The sequence below is a fragment of the Puccinia triticina genome, chromosome 6A, assembly GCF_026914185.1.
Source record: "Puccinia triticina chromosome 6A, complete sequence".
Lineage (NCBI taxonomy): Eukaryota > Fungi > Basidiomycota > Pucciniomycetes > Pucciniales > Pucciniaceae > Puccinia > Puccinia triticina.
This window is the reverse complement of record NC_070563.1, coordinates 1,912,666-1,931,004: the sequence shown is the minus strand read 5'-3', so window position 1 is coordinate 1,931,004 and position 18,339 is coordinate 1,912,666. Positions and strand designations below refer to the sequence as shown.

Below are 18,339 nucleotides of genomic sequence, written 5' to 3'. Positions count from 1 at the left end.
AGTCCCCAACTATGCCCCTGCTCCTCCATGCCATGTGTCTTAGAATCCAATTGGATCTTGGATTGGAGCTAGGCTGCCCTGAGCCCAATTTGATCCTAAGATCTGTCAGGTTGATCTGAAATGACCGGGCTTGGAGCAGAACCCTAAGTCCCACCCTCCTACCCGTGGAGTGGTAAAACACTGGTTGCATTGCGCCCGGGACATTGTCCCCCCATCAAATAGATAGCGTTGGCTCCCACGTCAGTGGAGGACTTCCTGTCAATCTGGAAAGTCAGATCTGAGCCGCCAGATATCAGATTTTGCAGGGAAATATAGGTCCCCAAAGATAATTGATCCAGAGTGGATGACTTCCCGTCATCATTTAGAGAGCTCTAGCTGCCTCTCTAAATCCTAAATTAAGACACCTATCAAAAACCCAACCAGTGCACATGGAATTAATGAACTGTAGGGCTAGGAAAGCATTTCCCTTTGTGTCAAAAATTAAGAATTTGGGTGTGTAAATTGAGATCTGGGAGGCTCCCAGACTCGACGGGAAGTCCTCCAGTTCCAGATTCCAGATTTCCTTGCAAAATCTGAAATTCCAGATTTATTCAAAGTTCACGGGAAGTCCTCCAAGTCTGTGGTGTACAAAAGAATGTGGGATCCAGAAATATCTGCCTATATCTGCAGGTTTCGGAACCTCGGGTCTCCGATATCTGGTGTGATCCGCGGACCCACACCAGATATCCCGGATTATCTTTCGGATATCCCACATGGGAGGGTTGAGGGGTGAATTAATTAGTAATTAAAGCCGGGTTCAAGACTCAACTTCAGCAGCGGTCGCAGAACGACTTCGACAGACACACGAAACCCACTGGACAACGCGTATGGCTCTGAACACTTGTTTCCGATCACTTCTCGGCTCGCGCTCAAGTTCGTTTTCCGATCGAGCGATTCGACAAGCAAGGCTGATCGAGTTGGCTCGACCCAATAAATCATTCTTACAACGTCAGTTTGTCCCAAGTTTCCAGTCAAGAGGTTGAGTGCAGAAAACTGACCCATCACATTCAAATCTGTATTCTTGAAATCACTCAACAGAAAGTTACTATCACTCACTCTCATCATCTATATCGCCGCTCACCCAGGCTAGTGGAACGAGGTCGATATTGAGGACCAATGCGGCCTGCCCAATGAATATATCCCACCGAGACTCGTCGAAAGTCGATTCTAGGATAGCACAACAACACCAGGGTATCTTCAATCACCAAGCTCACAATCTCCTTCTGGGCGGAATTCGATTTATCTCAAGAGGGAATACTTATCAACCTTCTCAAATCAAAAGAAAACGCAGACATGGTTTCTTGGCTCGCATGAAAACCAAAACTGGGCGCAAGATCATCTTCAGGCGCAAGGCGAAGGGCCGCAAGTTTCTCACACATTGATTTCGATGTCGCTGCAATCTGTTTCTTGATTCATTTTAATGTTAAGTAATTCCATGATTCCCGCCGAACCTAACTAAGTCCCTCGATTGGAGGTGCGCGGGCGCTGTCGCGAAGTGACCCTCTGAACCTAACTTGGCTAATTCCCTCATCGGGGCGAAGCGACCTCCGAAGGAGGGACTTACAGGCTATGTTGACGCCGTGACAGGAGAGAATTATGCCTTTTGGTGGGACTTTTTTAAAACAAATCTCCCGCATGAGTTTCTACACCTTTTTTGCTCTAATCTTCATTTCTGGGATGGCCCAAGCTTTCTCCATCTTTCTACTATTTTTTCACATCCTCAACTCTTCTAGTCAAGCTGCAATCAGAGTTGTAACATCATCAATTTCAGATTCTGTACAGTGCAAAAATGTGTATTACACACCCAATCAAGCAGGCACATGTCAGTCACAAAAAATGATCTCAATGGCCACCTACACCATGGATGAAGTTATTCATAATGATTTTGGTTGGCAACCAATATCATAATGATTTCAGTTGGCAAGTGATATCATTTCAAGGTGTCTGCCTGCAAGGGGGGACCGTTGTGAGACAGTTGGTGTTTCCACTGGAATTTTACTGGAGGGCAATCTGAAAACATCACGGATTGCCAATCCCTTTCCGAATTGCTTTCAAATGCTATTCAGAATGGTTCTGGGCTGTGGCGGCCCGCGGGTGGTGATTGGCTCAAAATGAGGACCAAACAAATCACCCAGCCAAAAAGGGGGCTTGAACCAGCGCCATGTTGCTGATCCACCCCCACAGGAGCTCCTTGACCATATATGCTAGACAAGCCATATGGTGCATGGCATGATTTGTGTGTATGAGCCTGTGTCTGCAAGGCTTGATTGGTCATATACAAAAAAATTCTGGGAAAAATCCAGGAAAAATAGCAGAATGAGATTCCAGACTGTATTTCCTGGAATGAAGACAAAAAAAATTCAACTTTGTTCCAATGCAAACCTTTTTTTGGAGTTTGGTTTTAACCCAAATTGCAATTGGAATGATTCTGGTCCTTTGACCATACTGGAAGCACTCCAATTGCCTGTTGGTCCTCCCATCATATCAGAAGCATTCCAATTGGTTTTTGGTCCTTTGACCATACTGGAATGATTCCAATTGGTTTTTGGTTTTTTGTCCTCTGGGAAAGCCATTTGCCATAAGCGCAAGGGATTTGAAAAGTTAGAGATTAATGCATACAAAATGTTGAAAACTAAAGGCTTGTACCATAGCAGCTCACAAAGCTGTTTTTTGGCCAAACACTAGAGGCCAAGGCGGCTTTGCCGCTGCAAATTCAATGGCCATCCCACCACTTTCAATCACCCTTTTCCTTCACAGGCTAGCCATATTAGATGGGCAAAAATGATTTTAAAACTGGCTAAGTAGACTTTTGTGAACTATCCCCCATTCCCTGCTAAGGAACACAAACTCCATTGCATCCCATGCATGCAAAAAAACCAAATTTCTCATTCAAATCAATTTCATGCAAAAAAAATGGATTGCACAAGTCTTAATCTGAATAAGTCAAGCCCTGATGTTTCTGTGAGACTGATCAATATATAGCAAAAATGATTAAAGAATCTAATGACAATTTGATTATGATTCATCTAATCACTTCATACTCCTTCATATCCAAGCAATCTCTTTCCATGAGCCCCGCTGTCTGATTGTGTGACCCAGTCTGTCTGGAGTTTGATCAATGTTGCCGGGAGGAGGGCGCCAGGGAGAAGCATCTGGAGCGGGTGCAGCACGGATTGCCATTGACACTTTCCAGTTGCTCTGCACAAGTGCCACCTGCGCAGGGGCAAGGTTTTTTGGTCAGAGGGGGCTGGACTTAACCAAGTCCCTCCTGGGCGCTTTGCGCCCCCCTCCAAATGAGGGCCTAACATTTTTTTTTTTGGCATGACAGGTTTGCTCAATGTACATGAACAGGCAAGAAGCCTGCAAATCTATCAGTATTTGTTTTGTTATATATCACCCCACCTTAATGGTCAAGGAATCAGCTAGCAAGAAGGCCTCATGATGGGTAAGAGGCGGATCCCTAGGGGCATTGTCTCACAGATTACAATCCATTTGACGTCCGTGTCATCAAAAAAAGCAAAATTGCATCTGCTTTTCATCCTTTGTACATACACCTGTCAGAGCTATGGAAAAAAAAGAAGACCAATGTGTCACTTTTTTGCCTCAAAGGAACTGTATTCACTTCACTGTTTCAGGGTACCCAGTGGAGTGTCTCACAGGTCAACTTCTGATGCTGATTTTTTGTTGAAGGAGATGTGGTACAGCCCAAAACTTTTGTGAGGTTGTAGGCCAAGTGTAGACCTTCATCATGTTTGTTGCGGTGCCACAATAGCTATTGTTTTGCAAAAGTTATTGCAGACTTGGGATTTTCTCTGGAAAATCTGAAAAAGTCCACTGATTCAGAAGTCCCTCCTTCGGAGGCAGGCGCGAAGCGCCCAGGAAGGACTTTCATTTTGGGAGGGAGCTTTTGACTTGCGAGCGGTATGGCAGGGGAAGGGACGATGGGGGAGTCACATTATCACATCTACTCTTGATGACCGGTCTGACTGGTCATCAAGAGGTGGTGAGTCCCCTCAATGACCGGTCTGACCGGTCATTGAGAGGAGATGTGAGTCCCCTCAATGACCGGCAAAGACCGGTCATCAACAACTGTTAGTCCCCACGGTGACCGGCACAAACCGGTCATCGAGAGCTGTGAGTCCTCTCAATGACCGGTATGTGCCGGTCATCAAGAGGTGGTGAGTCCTCTCAATGACTGGTCTGTGCCGGTCATCAAGAGGCGGTGAGTCCTCTCAATGACCGGTTAGATCGGTCATTGAGAGGTGGTGAGTCCTCTCAATGACCAGTTAGACCGGTCATTGAGAGGTGGTGAGTCCTCTCAATGACCAGTTAGACCGGTCATTGAGAGGTGGTGAGTCCTCTCAATGACCGGTTAGACCGGTCATTGAGAGGTGGTGAGTCCTCTCAATGACAGGTTTAACCGGTCATCAAGAGGTGGTGAGTCCTCTCAATGACCGGTCTGTGCCGGTCTTCAAGAGGTGGTGAGTCCTCTCAATGACCAGTATGTGCCGGTCATCAAGAGGTGGTGAGTCCTCTCAATGACCGGTATGTGCCGGTCATCAAGAGGTGGTGAGTCCCCTCAATGACCGGTCTGCGAGAGGAGATGTGAGTCCCCTCAATGACCGGTCTGTGCCGGTCATCGAGAGGCGGTGAGTCCTCTCAATGACCGGTTGGACCCGTCATCAAGAGGTGGTGAGTCCTCTTGATGACTGGTCTGTGCCGGTCATTGAGAGGTGCTGAGTCCTCTTTATGACCGGTCTGACCGGTCATCAAGAGAAGATGTGAGTCCCCTCGATGACCGGCAAAGACCGGTCATTGAGAGGAGATGTGAGTCCCCTCAGCTGTCAGTTCTCCCAATCAACGGTCTTTGCCGGTCATTGAGAGGTGGTGAGTCCTCTCGATGACCGGTAGGAGAGATGTGAGTCCCGATGACCAGTACAGACCGGTCCATCTGTACTAATACATACTGAGACCCCTCTTTAGGCCCTCAAGCTGACCTGTAACCACTCAGATGAGTTTGTACAGGCCAGCATTGTGCCTGCCCAGGTGCAGGGCCCTGGCAACCTTCAGGGTGCAAAGCATGAAGGCCCAGGTGGTTTGCAGCTGGGTTGGATACTTAAAGGGTGTGGGGGAAGCTGTTTGTCCCCCCAGGGGATGTGGTTTTGTCCAACCCCCTCCCTGGAGCCCACTAATCACTTGATTAGGGCCTCCTTGATGACATTTTTGACCAACCTTCTTTTGCCTGTTGCTCTGGCACGGGCTGGAGGGTCAATCCAAGGTGCCCTCCGGGGTGTTTGGGGATTAATTTCAACTTTTATGTGATTTTTGCTAATGAGCACAGGCAAAAACTTTTATCTTGCCTTCTGTGTTTCTGTGATTTTAATAAACTTGGATTGGCTTTTCTTACAGAAAAAAGTTTCTCCTCAAAAATGTGTACCACAACACCTATTTTTGGGGGAATCTAGTAATCAATTTCATTCAAAAATTGCCAATTTCAAGAAACAGGTCTGACCCTGTTTTCTCAAGCAATTCCCATACTTGCTGTTCACACCCGCCCAGTCCCACCTCTTAGACCAATACAACACTCATCCTGAATAGTCCTTCCACCAATACAAAGTATTGTTTTGAGAGGAGTTCACTCCTCCCACTCTCCCAGACCACTCTATCATGAGGAATCCTCCCTTTATTCCTCTCCACTTGATATGACTGATCTTTCCAAGAGGATGTAGGGGACTGCTCCCCTTGGACCAATACAATGTATAAGTATTGGTCTGAGAGGATATGTTTCCTCTTCTCCCTCAGATGGAACAATCTGCATACTTCATAGCAGTCAAAACAACCCCTTCTTCCTCTCCACCCAATTTAATTAGATCAGCCCAAGATAGAGAATGTCAAAACGGACCCGGGTACCATTTACACCACCGGTACCCGCGCAGTTTTTGCCAAAAACAGGCACCTGGCACTGCATCCGGCACTGCCTGGCGGGTACCACGGGACTTTTAGGCGGGTACCAGCGGTACCCGCCGACTTTTTTTCATCAAAGTTTTCAGTAATTGAGGGCAGCTCAAAGCGGGGTAAGGGCCAGGGGTCCAAGATTTACCCAATTAACCCGGCGGGGGAAAGTGGTACTTGGGGGCGGTACCCGGGTACCACACCGCTTTTTCCAAAAAAACGGGCACCCGGCACTGCCTGGCAGGTGTGGGCAGTACCTGCCCGCGGGGGCCGGGTACCGGTTGACATTCTCCAGCCCAAGAGGAAGAAGGGATGTGTTCCCCTCAGACAAATACAATGTTTTGGTCTGAGGGGATTTGTCTCTCTTTACCCTTGGACAGAGCAGTCTGTTTATTGGTCAGGGCAGAATTGTCTCCCTCTTCCTCTCTGACCAACACTGCTAGATTCATCTGAGAAGAAGGGAGAGGTTTGGCTCTCCTGCCTTCTGTTGGGGAGCAATACATGTGTATTGGCCTGATGTTGAGGAACCCCATTGGCCCCAGACTACATAATGTGTTATGTATGTATGTAAGTACATACATTTTCCAAGCAGAGAAGATTCTTGCAGTTATGGTACACGTTTATCCGGAGCTGTTTTTATCTCTTGATAAACCAAATATTGAAAAAAAGAAAGCTCTTTTTCTTGCGCCGGAAAAACACATTTTGCATGGTGCAGGCCCTAAAGCAATTGCTGTGTTTCACAATGAGGCTTGATTAATCACCTTGCGCAAATTAAAATTCCAACTCCCAAAAGTAGCAGACATTGGCCAGACCGGATTTTGACGTCTGCCCTGGTCCCCAGGACCAAAAAATGGTCCAAGGATTGTTTTAGAGTTGGAAGTAATTCCAAAAAGAAAAACAAGGGGAGTCAGAGCTCCAATTTTGCAAAAAAAAGGTAACTCTTACTGGGGGGGGGGGGGCAAAGTATACCCAAAATTAACAAGAGCTCCAACTCCCTTTATTTGGGAATTTGACTTCCAACTCCCAAAAAATCCCCTGACCAATTTTTGGTCCTGGGGCCAGAGGCAGACATCAAATTCTGGTCCTCTCAACGTCTGCTACTTTTGGGAGCCAGAATTTTAATTTCCATGAGTTGATTAATCAAGCCCCTTCACATTTATGGTGTTTGAAAATGCATGTCACTTTTTACATAAAATCATGAACCCAATTTTGGCTGGGAGATGCCAGCGTGCATAAAAATTTGAAATCTTGCAGCCAAAATTGCATTTTATGATTATGTAGAAAACCAATTTTCAACACCATGAATAAGCTTACCCCCATGATTTTTTTTTGTTCAATGAAATCCCAGATTTAAGGAGGTTGCAAGCATGAAAATTGTGTTTTGCTTCACCACCCCAAAAAGGATGGCAATGTGCACACATTGCCATGATCAATACATTGCTATTACATAGGTCTTACCTGGTCTTACCACCAAGTATAACCTTGTGATACATTCATGTAACTGAGATTTAAACTTGTTTCTACTTGGTTAACTGATTCCATCCCTCCCTACTCATATTGCACATACATCCTGGAAGTGATTTTGGACAATTGTCCAAAATCACTACTGAGCACCCTGGCTCTACACTGGAATTATCCAAGTAAGAGAAGCTTAGAGCATGGCCATAAGCACACATTGCCTTTCTTTTTGGGGTGGTGCTGGGTGTTTGAGGAAAGTAAGAGGGTTGTTTCAGGAAAGTAAGAGGTGTTTTTGAGGGAAGTAAGATACATATAAGAGTTGTGTTAGAGCAATGTTAGAGCATGGCAATGAGCACTCATTGCCATCTTTGTTGGGGTGGTGCTTGCAGCTAGTGTCCATAACTTCTAAAGTTTCAGTCTGATCTACTGGTGTCAGGACTGGATATAAATTGGATTGCACCAGTTTCAGTGAAACACATACTGCATGTAAAAAGCAAAGAAACACCAACCAGGGGTTGAAAGAATGGAAAAACAAGAGTAGTATAGGAGCGTATTGGTGATGTTTATGCATGTACGATGAGAAATGAAAAAAGACGCGCGACGAGTTCTGGTAGACTATTTCAACTGTTTCCATTTCGACAAGTTCTGGAAAAACGAAGGGGTCTTGAAACCCAGCGATGTAGGATCAAGTGGTTCTAGTGGTGTGAGCTTAAGCCGAAGTTTGTGTGCTGATTGAACGAGTGCGTCGACTGCTCTGTTTTTCAGTTTTGCGAGGGTGGTGATCATGAATCGCCGCGAAGCGATCGTGAGTTCTATCAACACCGCTCTGCAGCGAGCCAATATTTTATCCCGTTGACAAGCGATCCTGTCTTGTACTATCACCAAAACGTTCTGGATAATAGTCGAGGGCGGCTGCTGGCTCGTCTGTCTTAGCTTGACCGAAATTGATTCATATTTCGTCTGGCAATCCTGTTTAGCTTGTTCGGCCTTCGAGATGACCCGAGCAGCAAAGGATAGGGATTGCTCAAATGTCTGGGAAATCCGTTCTGGTGACAAGGTGAGATTGGGAAGCTTTCGTGATGAGGATGGCTCGCTTCCATTCATTGATGAATTTTGATGGGAATATTGTATGACGAGTTTCAACGCTCGATTTTCAGCCCATCTCATAAACCGAGTACCCAGTTTCTCTTTCTGCCAGATGTTTTGAGTGAGCACGGAACAAACTGGGTTCGATTCGCCAGAAGAGGAATTCGAGGAGGATTGATGGGTTTGTAGAAACGCGCGTAAGCGAGAGGCTAAGATGATATCGGTCGTCACTCGATCGCCGATGACGATCAACTTGAGGGGTGTCGGATCAGCCCGACTTCGAGAGGGAAGGCGCGGACCGTACATGGATGAGTGTGAGGGATAAATCACAGGAACGAGTCGATAGTCAGCGGTAAAGTATTTGTGGATTGCTTTGACGACTTTTTGGCCAGGTTTTTTAGTCTCATGCACCAAGACGGGCACGCCAAGATGACGAGCAACGGATTCGGCCTGTAGAAAGGTCAAAAAAGGTTAGAGGCGCAGGAGGATGTCAAGAGAATTCAGCGAAAAAGAGACTTGCCTGGATTAGAGACGGATCTTCAGCCGTCCCCGCAGAGTTGCTCACGAGTAGAACTCCCGGGTTGCCGAATGTGGCAAGGCAGGACTGCCAGGCATGCTGTAATTCTGGAACCAGCTGATCGTGGTAAGGCTTAGTCTTCGGAGATGACCGCCGATGAACAAAACCATGCCAAGCAAAAAATACAAGGGTTTGGTTAGTTTATGTAACAGTAGAAAAAAACAGAAGAAAATGGATCGGCCTGATGACTCAAACAATACAGTTGTCCTTATCAATCACGACGCCCACGTATCCCTTCCGCTTAAGTTCCTTCCAATCGACGCACCGTATATCTGATTGATCAAACGGAGACAAAAAAACAGTCTATCAGCAAGTGCAACGGATATTCTCGATATTTCCAGGTGATTTGGAACAGGTTCGAACGAGGGGAAATGTGTATAGACCTCGCACATGCAGGGTGGGCAGCAAAGACCTAGGTGTTGCCAGGCATCTTAGCGATGCGACGATGGCAGTGAGGTTGAGATTGGGCATGGGATCCAGATGGAGAAATTAAAAACGTGAAGAAGTTGGGACGGTTGGCCTGTGGTATTACATACTTTGGTTTTGGTCGGTCGGTGACATCAGGACACCCCGGGGGACGGGTAGCCAAACAATGTGCGTAGGGGCCCCGCTGTAACACCACAGGATACATACTTGCCTTGTCTTGTTGGATGATCACAAATTTTGAAAACACGCCATTCCAGAATACCACTGACTTTTTTCTATGTGTAAATGTTTGGCATTCACATTTATTGAAAGGAATGAATCACATCTGCAGCAGGCATATTGGCACATATGTTCTTACTTTTTGAAGAAGAGAACATGTATGGTGTTCAAAGCGGCAGCACATAAATATTGCTCCAACTGGATATTAAAACTTCAAGTTCTCCGGCCTTAAAAATTTGATCTGATAAAAGTATTGATCAGATCAGCAGCTTGCTTTAATTTTTAGAAGAAATGGATGATTGGCTTTGAATGGTTGGTTTTTGTTTAATTGCTTGTGCAATATTACACCTATGTCTTTGATGCTGCAAAATGGGGTAAATTTTACTACGCTTGATTTCACAAATTCATAATCATTCTTGAGGTCTTAATCAAGTACATTCATAAATTAATGGCAAGCTTTGCATGAGTAAGTTTTTCTGAGCAACCGGAAGAACGTCTTCCCATTTGGAAGAACTAGTTGTTGAAAAATAAACACTACAATATGAGCTTTGAAGTTTTGTAAATTTCAAGTGTGAACAGCATAAATTTGATTGGTCCATCTGATCCTAGAATTGACTTGCAGTTGTTTCTTAAGGAAACACGCTGATCTCATGGTGAAGTTGTGCTGATGGTGGGCCAGTTTCACTTTCTGTGTTCATGTGATGGTTTGCTCAGTTGCGAAGTCTGCAGCTTGTGTGTTTACTTTTCAATCCTCTTTGTCGTTCATGATGAGCCGTCTAATATTATTATTCTAGTGAGCTGGATTTGAAATTGTTGAGTTGACGACCGAAACAAGCTCTGCTGTTGGTTTCGGCCCCGCTCGGAAGTTGCAGTTGCCAGCCCCCGCCGAGCGCGAACGACCTAAACCAGGTGGATGTTCGGCAGCCAGACCCGATGAGCACTCGTCGCCGGAATCCGAATGGGAATTCTGCAAACCACAGTGGCGAAGGTAAACAGTACTCTCCTGTGTACATACATACCGGCCGAAGCTGACCGCCCCCCTCAGATGTCAGCATCTGGCGAGACCTCTACCAACGCTTGAACCAGCTCATCGTCGCGCAGGACCGCACCAGCCAGTCTGCCCTCCAGCTCTCGAAACTGCTTGCCCCTCATGACGCCCTATCCGCTTCAATCGACTCGCTCTCTAAACACGTCACCGATGAACTCGGGTATCTCCCCAGCCCCTCTCTCACTCTCCAAACAGATATTGACAGAGGTTCTCTCCCTCCTAGGATCTTGGAGGTTTGCCTCGAAAGGCTTGGGATCTTGATTGCGCTCCGCGAAGCGCCCCCTGATCCACCATTGCAAGGTCGATTCAATCACCACCAATCCTCTTACCGCAACCCAGCCTGACCGCTTTATTCCTGTCTTACCTTCAGGCCGGTCTACTAAAAAACGTCGATTGGAACCGGCTAGCTCGGCGGGCTCATGTGATCGTGGCGTCTCACCATTCGCAAGTACATCGACGTCCAACAGCCAGACCCAGGCCACTAGCGAGCAGCCCACTGCCGACTCACCCGCCAGTAGGATCTCCTCCCCCGCCCCGCTCTCCTCCCTGCCCGCCATGTTCACCCAGACTCAAACCCGATCCCAAGTAGGCTCGCGCTCCAGCACCCCGATCTCCGACGGGAGCACCTCCAAGAAGACCGACTGCTCGAGCACCGTCAGTGCACGGCCGACCAGCTTCAGAGCCGACCGACGAGTCGCCTTCAGAGACCAACTCCCATTACTCCCCGGCCGCTTGGTCGCTTTTAAACGTCCTCGGAAGCCTTCCGAAAACACTAGTGAAGAGCATTGGATCATGGCCAAGGTTGTCAAGTGTATATCTGGCGATAGAAACCGGTAAGTCTATCCACAAGAAAAAAAAAACATAACTGGATGGCCCTAGATACCCATGCACGTGTATCCGAACCCCCCCGCCGCACGCACGCAATCTTAGCTATGAAGTAGAAGATGTAGATGAGGAAGGACGGAAGGGCTCGAAACAGTTCAGCTGGAATACGACACTCAAGTCGATCATTCCCCTGCCTGTCAAAGACCACCCCGACACCTATCCGCAAACCATCCTGCACCCAGGTACCACCGTCCTGGGCCTCTACCCCGACACGACCACCTTCTACAAGGGTAGGGTCAAGTCCTGCCCCTCCGATCGAGTCCGTAGATATAAGGTCCTCTTCGATGATGATGCCGAAACCGGCCCGCTCAATGTTAACATGGAACATCTCGTCCCAATCACTTGATCGATCAGCTTTCTTGTGTTTTTTTTTTTTTTTTCACCATCCCTTTTATTGTGTGTGTATCTTGTACTTGTCCTCTAATTTACTTTGCGTTATATGAAGCCGTGAAAGTTTGCTTCACAGAACAACATGATCAGTCCATTAATTCAGCCATCACTTAAGGAAACTCGATTGTATACACTGTGATTTCAATCAGCAGTTGCGGACCTGGCCAGCTCGAAGGACGATGATTTGTAGTTCGGGACCCACCCTCTTTGGGCGATCAGCTGTGTGTATGCGAGACAATTGATCAAGTGGACGATCTGGAACACACATGATATCACCACTTGGAGGTGGTTTGAAACCCCCTACTGTATGTGGTTGCCGTGGAAAACAACTCAGGGTCCTTCCTGTTCGACCCCCATGATCCATCCACCATCTCAACACGTTCCACACCATCTTCTTTTGGCGTCGATCTAGTTCGAGAAAATATCTTACAAATGTGAAAAATCTGCAAGGCCCAATTTTTTTTGATAATTTGTTTGTCGAGTAACCCTTATTTAAAGGAAGATTGTAAATATCATCGCAATCGGAGCCAGGTGGATCAATCTCCAAATGGAACACCTTTTTTATGGCCCAAGAAGAATCTTTCAAGCCGATGATACAAATCAGTGTAACACCGCATGCATCAAGCCATCATTCCTGGACTGAACTCAGCCGAATAATTGGGGGCCCACTTCGTTAGCAAGAGCAATCGGAAAAAGAGTGATGTCATGGTTTAAACCGCGCTTCTCGAGTCTGAGAGAGAGTCATCCTGCCCCTAGCATAGGCGCACTCTGTCCCCTCTCTCTCTCTTTGCGCGAGTCCGACAGGGTGCGCGGCAACACCTTCGCTGAAAGGGTCGGCCCTTGGAGCTGCTCTGGATGGGCGAGGTCGATGGGACTGGGCCGCCTTCGCGTCGGATTGAGAGACGGCAGCGATTGGCCAAAATCAATTGGAGTTCCCAACACCCACTAATAACAAAATACCTCTGGTCCCCTGAAGAAATGGTGACATCATCGGCGCGTCCTCGATGCTCTGTGCCTTCCAGAGAGGCCGGCTCCATACTCCCCCCACTCAGCAAGGATGTGTGTGCCCCACAAACGACGGTCATAAAAGGAGGCAGGGTTAGAGCCATGCCTCATCACTCTCCATCCCAGAGCCCGAAAGAATAAAAAAAAAAAACATCCAGCCATGTTCCGCGTCACTATGAGCTTGGCCATCATTCTGCTCGCCTTCGGCCCGCTGACCATGGGCGCTCCCCTCCCGATCCCCAAGCCCGAACAGGCCAGCTCAGCGGGACTCTTCCATGGCGTCGCCACCTGGTTCCGGCCTAACTTAGGCGCGTGCGGAGAGATAAGCTCGGAGAAGGACTACATGATCGCCATGAACTCCGCCCAGGTGAGCAGTCCACCACCCACTCCCTTCTGCTTATTTCTTTGCGCTGACTCGGCCCCCATCGGATAACTCGGGTTTGGTTTTTTCCCGTCAGTACAAGTCCGGTGGCCCGTGCCACAAGAACGTGGTCATCCGAAACAAATCCAACGGCAAGAGCGTGGTGGCCAAGGTGCTTGACGAGGTCAGTATTCCTTCAGGCCGTCATTCTCTCTCTCCACATGTGGACATCTCAGCTCATGCCTCTCGATTCCTGTTCCCACAACTGTATCGTAGTGTCCTTCGTGTCGTTGGGGCTCGTTGGACCTGTCGCCCTCCGCTTTCAAGGCCTTGGGTAAACTCGAAGATGGCGTCTTGCCCGTTAGTCCTTCCTCGCTTTTCCCTCCCTCCCTTCCCGGATTGGTTCTGACACTTTTGCTTGTTTATATCCTGCCTGTTTCTTCCTCCTCAGATTGCTTGGAAATGGACCTGACTAATTAAATAAATAAAAAAAATAAAAAAAAACCGAATAGATTGGTGCACTTATACTATCCCGCTGCCTTATCTCCTCACCTTGCTTGTCTTGAGAAGAGTACTTCGTTATAGCTCTTTTGCATGCGGCCCCGGTCTTGTTTCTTTTATTCGAAAAATATTCTCACACTTGAATTATGTTAGCTAAAAGAGGTTTTTTTTTTAAAAAAAAAACAACCACAAAAAATGGATAGGGCTGTATCTACAGTGGCATGCTTTATCAATCCTGTTTCGCAAAGAATGAACCAAAAAAAGGTAGAATGTCCTCATGAAAAATCAATGTTGTCTTCTGTTGTCTTTGTAGAATGATTTGAAATACATACATGGTTGAATAGAAGCTTTTAATTTGGATGTATGACTTTAATAGAGCTGTGCAAAATCAGTGATACTTAAACCCAAGGAATGTACCAAACAGCCCCCAGTTTGACAAGTTCTTGAACAACCAAATGGTCCACGTGTTTGGGCGACTTTGTGTGAGCACTTAATGAAGTACTGTCCCGTCGAGATCAGTGGGCCTCCCACTCCAGAAGTGATCCAAAAAGCTAGATTTCCCTGCAAAAATCTAGACTTTTCGGGTCTAAACCAACATCTGCGGGCGTCCCAGATTGCACGGAAAGTCCTCCACTTACTACTACATAATATTGGTCGTCTCGGAGACTTCCTTTTGAGAGAGACTACAAACAATTGAAGACTCTTAATATGTCCCTATCAAAACGTGAACTAAGCAGAATGAATGATACACTGTCATGGTTTGCACACTGATTTGTGTAGGTAGCCTTTGGATTATATAAACGGAGGTGGATATGCCGGTTGATTGTCTTACATCTTTGACTCCAGTCACGTTGGATTCTTGGTTCAGATAATCCCAAATCTTCAGTTCAATTTCAATGTACATCGTTCTTTTCATTTAAAGGCACAAAAAAAAACAGCTAAAAGAAAGTATGTGAGAAGGATTGGAGGGCATTCAGGACGCCTTGCTGCGGTTTTCATAATCAAGGAAGTCGGTGTGGAGTCCTATGATGGATTGACCATCAGGGGATCGATACAGATATAGACTTTGCGACCACTCGCTTATAAATTGAGTCTATACAATTGAGATGGTGTTGAATTTAACTCGAGGAGAGTAAAATTTAATTTAGGAAGCCCGGTTTTTAAATGGAAATTCAGTGACGCCGTTAGCTTGATTTGCTTTGTCTAATGCTAAAATTGCAAAGTGTCCACTGAAGTAGAAAAAGATGACAAATGGTTAGTGTTTTCTTCTTTGATCAACTCTAGTAATCTTAGGGATTATGAGACTGCAGAGTCCGATGATAAAAAAAACTCTTACCCAACAACAGGTCGATTGATGAATTCAATCCTCCAAGTAGAAGTGCTTGACCTTCCTGGGTATTCTCCAGTTTGGGTTTCGTAAAGACTGCCATCATCCAAACAAATAGGTGGAATGGAAAGTCAGAATTTACAATAGTGGCACAATTCAATCATCAAACAGAGCCGGTGATAATGGTACTCAACTCAGGAAATCCAGCGTTGACCTTGTTGGCTTGCAAATATTTCACTAATTTAGCCGTGAACAGGTCTCGTGTCTGAGTGCTTATTGAAGCGCCTGCTGCAAACATCTGCCAATCTGTTTTGGCCCACTGCAATTGCGATCCACGGCGATCATGCACATGTCCATAGAAAATGTGATAATCAGGATTCAACGAAAAGAGGATTAGCGAAGAATGCGAGCCTTCTAACTGACCGTGTGCCGACTGTCTAATGGAACACCATAATCGTTGGAAACCGAAGGGTAAAATTTATCTTGCGTTTCATAGATTGATTGTGGTACCAATTTCAAGTTCAACAGTCGGTCCTGTTTTTTTTTTATATAATTGAGTGAGGTCAGACCCCCATGAGAGACAACGTTTTGCGTAACGATGTCAAAAAGCAGACGACTCAACTGCAAATAAATTGTACAGAGTTCCCCAAGAATCATTGAGCTGATAAGCTAGTTTGGTATGTTGGCCATTATCGGCCAGTGCGTATTTGACCCATTTGCTGATATAATCCTCAGCTGTTGATCTCAGCTTGGATCCGTTGTCGTTGTCGCCGGTAGCTAGCGCGATCTGAGACATTGCACCGATACCGACAATCGCTTTCAAAGCCAAGTTAGTTTGGTTGGCAAGTTTACCAGCAAAATCGTCTGAGGACAATTGCTCCGCGGGGACCAAGCCATCATCGATCAAGAATTTTGCCCATTGTGTCAAAGTGTTGTAGTGTTTTTTCAACCAATCTACATCCTTCGTCAGTTGATAATAGGACTGTTATATAGAAAGTAAACAAATCGTAAAAAAAGGTCTCAATTTTGTAATAAGATACTGAGATTCATCCCAATTCATCCTAGTTGGAGAATGCTTACGAGGACCATGATTAAAATGTTTCCTGCTTCCTCGACTGGCATCGATGCGTCTTTTCCATCATTATGACCAGTGGCATCTGGAAACATGATGGGGGGAATTGATTCAAATCAGTGCCAGGGGGATGGACCGATTTTGTATCGTTAAACCTACTGGGGTATCGACCTAAATCATGTACAGTCCTGAGGAAAGTAACCATAAAAATAAAATCAAAGTGGAATCAGAAAAGTGCGACAAATGGAGGAAATTGTAAAGGGCAAGCTAAGGAAGAATTGCTTACCATCTATTCGGGTATAAGCCGCTTTCACTATACTTAAAGATCGGTTCCAAGTTCAATCTCACCAAAGCCGGATCAAGGTAAGCGAAGATAGGGAATTGAGCTAATGAGAAGGACCGATGCAAAAATACACGTTAGTAAGGAGGTAAGGTTAGTTTTTCAAAATGAAAATAAAGAAAAACGCGGCTCACGAAAGATGACATCGACAGTCTAGGAAAATGTTCAGTAGTTACCAGATGATTCGAATTCATCGCGTGATTAGAAAAAAACTTTGCGGCAAAAGTGGGGGAGAAGTGTTTTTGCAAAGACTTACGCTCATATCCCCGTTGCTAGATATTTCTTTTGAGAAGGCAGCCACATCAGAAACATCGAAGTTTCCAGCGGAGTCCTTGCCAATTGTGAGTTCCATGGAGCCCAAAGCTTGACGAGCACTCAAACTAACGATCGCAACATAATCATCTCCTCCAAGTCTTTTAGCGTCGTCTGTAATTGTTTTGTCAATTTCGCGTGCAGATTGGATGGCTTTCGGGTAGTCCTCTAGGAAGAAGTTGATGGCTTCGGATGTTTGACTAAATTTACTTCTCCAATAACCCCACTTTTGTACCATGGTTCCTTGACTGTCTCCCCCTGGGACCTTCTCAATCGACTGTACGTATGGATCACGCACATGTCCAATGGCAAAAACTGCAGGTTGACCTCCTCGAGCGAGTGGTACGGCATATCCAAAGCCAGCAGTTCGGTCTGAGATGGCCCTGTACTCTGTGTCCTGAGTTCCACTCAATTTTCCTTGGCTAACAAACTCCTTTCGAAGCGCCGAGGCTGTACCAGAGGCTGTTGTTAGGCCTTTTATCTGTTGATAGCAAAAACATTAGTACTGTCATCAGGCAGGCTACGAATTGCTATGAAATCCAGGACGTTACCTTTTGAGTAGCATACATAGCCTGTCCCCATTCGGCGTATTCATTTTTTTCGGTGAACAGTAACTGATCTTTCCGGCCGACTTGATAACTAAAGGATTTGCCCGAATCACTGTGTGACCAAGTTGCAATCACACTATGATCCCCAGAAGCCCAATCGGCTTGAATGTCGGTATAAACGATGACTTCGTCGTTATTTGAGGATTTCTCATCAAGGAGTTCAATTGACATATAGCTGAATGGTAAACTTTGTCGGAGTAGATCCCCCGCAATCGGCAACGGGCTCAGGAAGGTTACCAGGAAGTGAACTCCGCCAGCTTCGAACTTGAAAACGCTTTGACTTGGGGTACAATTGAATGTGAGTTGGGTAGCACGAAGATTTCCATTTCCAATATCATCATCATTGGGTTGGCCCATAAATTCATACGTTTTTCCGTTGACTCTGATCAGCCCGGCCCATCCTAGCCGGTAAGCGAACGTGTTTTCGGGGAACTGGATTGGCCAGAATTGAGCCCAGCGGCCAGCTAGGTAGCCACCATTACCGCCTTCTTTGCCGGTCGCAAGCCATGCCGAGAAGTCTTCAAAAACAGATTTATTTCATCAGTAATCGCTTAAAACACGTCAAATTATGGATAGGCAAAGAGGAATGAAGCTCAACAAGGTGATTTGACAGCCAATGGGATAGCAGGTGGTAAGAGAGGATGAAAGGCGGAGTTGGTGTTAGGTTGAGGCATAGAAGCTCCCGAAGTTGGCCAAACGAGAAATGTGGAGAATAGAAGTGCGCAAAATAATT

General features: G+C 46.2%; 5 protein-coding genes across 5 annotated transcripts; 3 read left to right on the top strand and 2 right to left on the bottom strand.

Annotated features, from left to right (window-relative positions):
• Positions 1–866: 866 nt before the first annotated feature.
• On the top strand, positions 867–1,421 carry PtA15_6A254 (uncharacterized protein; the record flags this gene model as incomplete). Its single annotated transcript, XM_053169940.1, has 2 exons — positions 867–987; positions 1,078–1,421. 2 exons carry the CDS (start codon positions 867–869, stop codon positions 1,419–1,421), a joined length of 465 nt encoding a protein of 154 aa, XP_053021181.1.
• Positions 1,422–8,064: 6,643 nt separating this feature from the next.
• PtA15_6A253 (uncharacterized protein) lies at positions 8,065–9,583 on the bottom strand (the record flags this gene model as incomplete). Its single annotated transcript, XM_053169939.1, has 4 exons — positions 8,065–8,985; positions 9,056–9,190; positions 9,308–9,384; positions 9,496–9,583. 4 exons carry the CDS (start codon positions 9,581–9,583, stop codon positions 8,065–8,067), a joined length of 1,221 nt encoding a protein of 406 aa, XP_053021180.1.
• Positions 9,584–10,690: 1,107 nt separating this feature from the next.
• Positions 10,691–12,036, top strand: PtA15_6A252 (uncharacterized protein; the record flags this gene model as incomplete). Its single annotated transcript, XM_053169938.1, has 5 exons — positions 10,691–10,745; positions 10,803–10,965; positions 11,029–11,105; positions 11,176–11,638; positions 11,736–12,036. 5 exons carry the CDS (start codon positions 10,691–10,693, stop codon positions 12,034–12,036), a joined length of 1,059 nt encoding a protein of 352 aa, XP_053021179.1.
• Positions 12,037–13,245: 1,209 nt separating this feature from the next.
• PtA15_6A251 (uncharacterized protein) lies at positions 13,246–13,918 on the top strand (the record flags this gene model as incomplete). The annotated part of the gene is made up of 4 exons (XM_053169937.1): positions 13,246–13,452; positions 13,544–13,630; positions 13,723–13,806; positions 13,898–13,918. 4 exons carry the CDS (start codon positions 13,246–13,248, stop codon positions 13,916–13,918), a joined length of 399 nt encoding a protein of 132 aa, XP_053021178.1.
• Positions 13,919–15,091: 1,173 nt separating this feature from the next.
• On the bottom strand, positions 15,092–18,280 carry PtA15_6A250 (uncharacterized protein; the record flags this gene model as incomplete). Its single annotated transcript, XM_053169936.1, has 12 exons — positions 15,092–15,176; positions 15,284–15,370; positions 15,469–15,593; positions 15,698–15,808; positions 15,897–16,256; positions 16,355–16,431; positions 16,506–16,534; positions 16,633–16,732; positions 16,821–16,839; positions 16,943–17,479; positions 17,550–18,124; positions 18,205–18,280. The coding sequence occupies 12 exons, from the start codon at positions 18,278–18,280 to the stop codon at positions 15,092–15,094; spliced, it is 2,181 nt and encodes a 726-aa protein (XP_053021177.1).
• Positions 18,281–18,339: the final 59 nt, after the last annotated feature.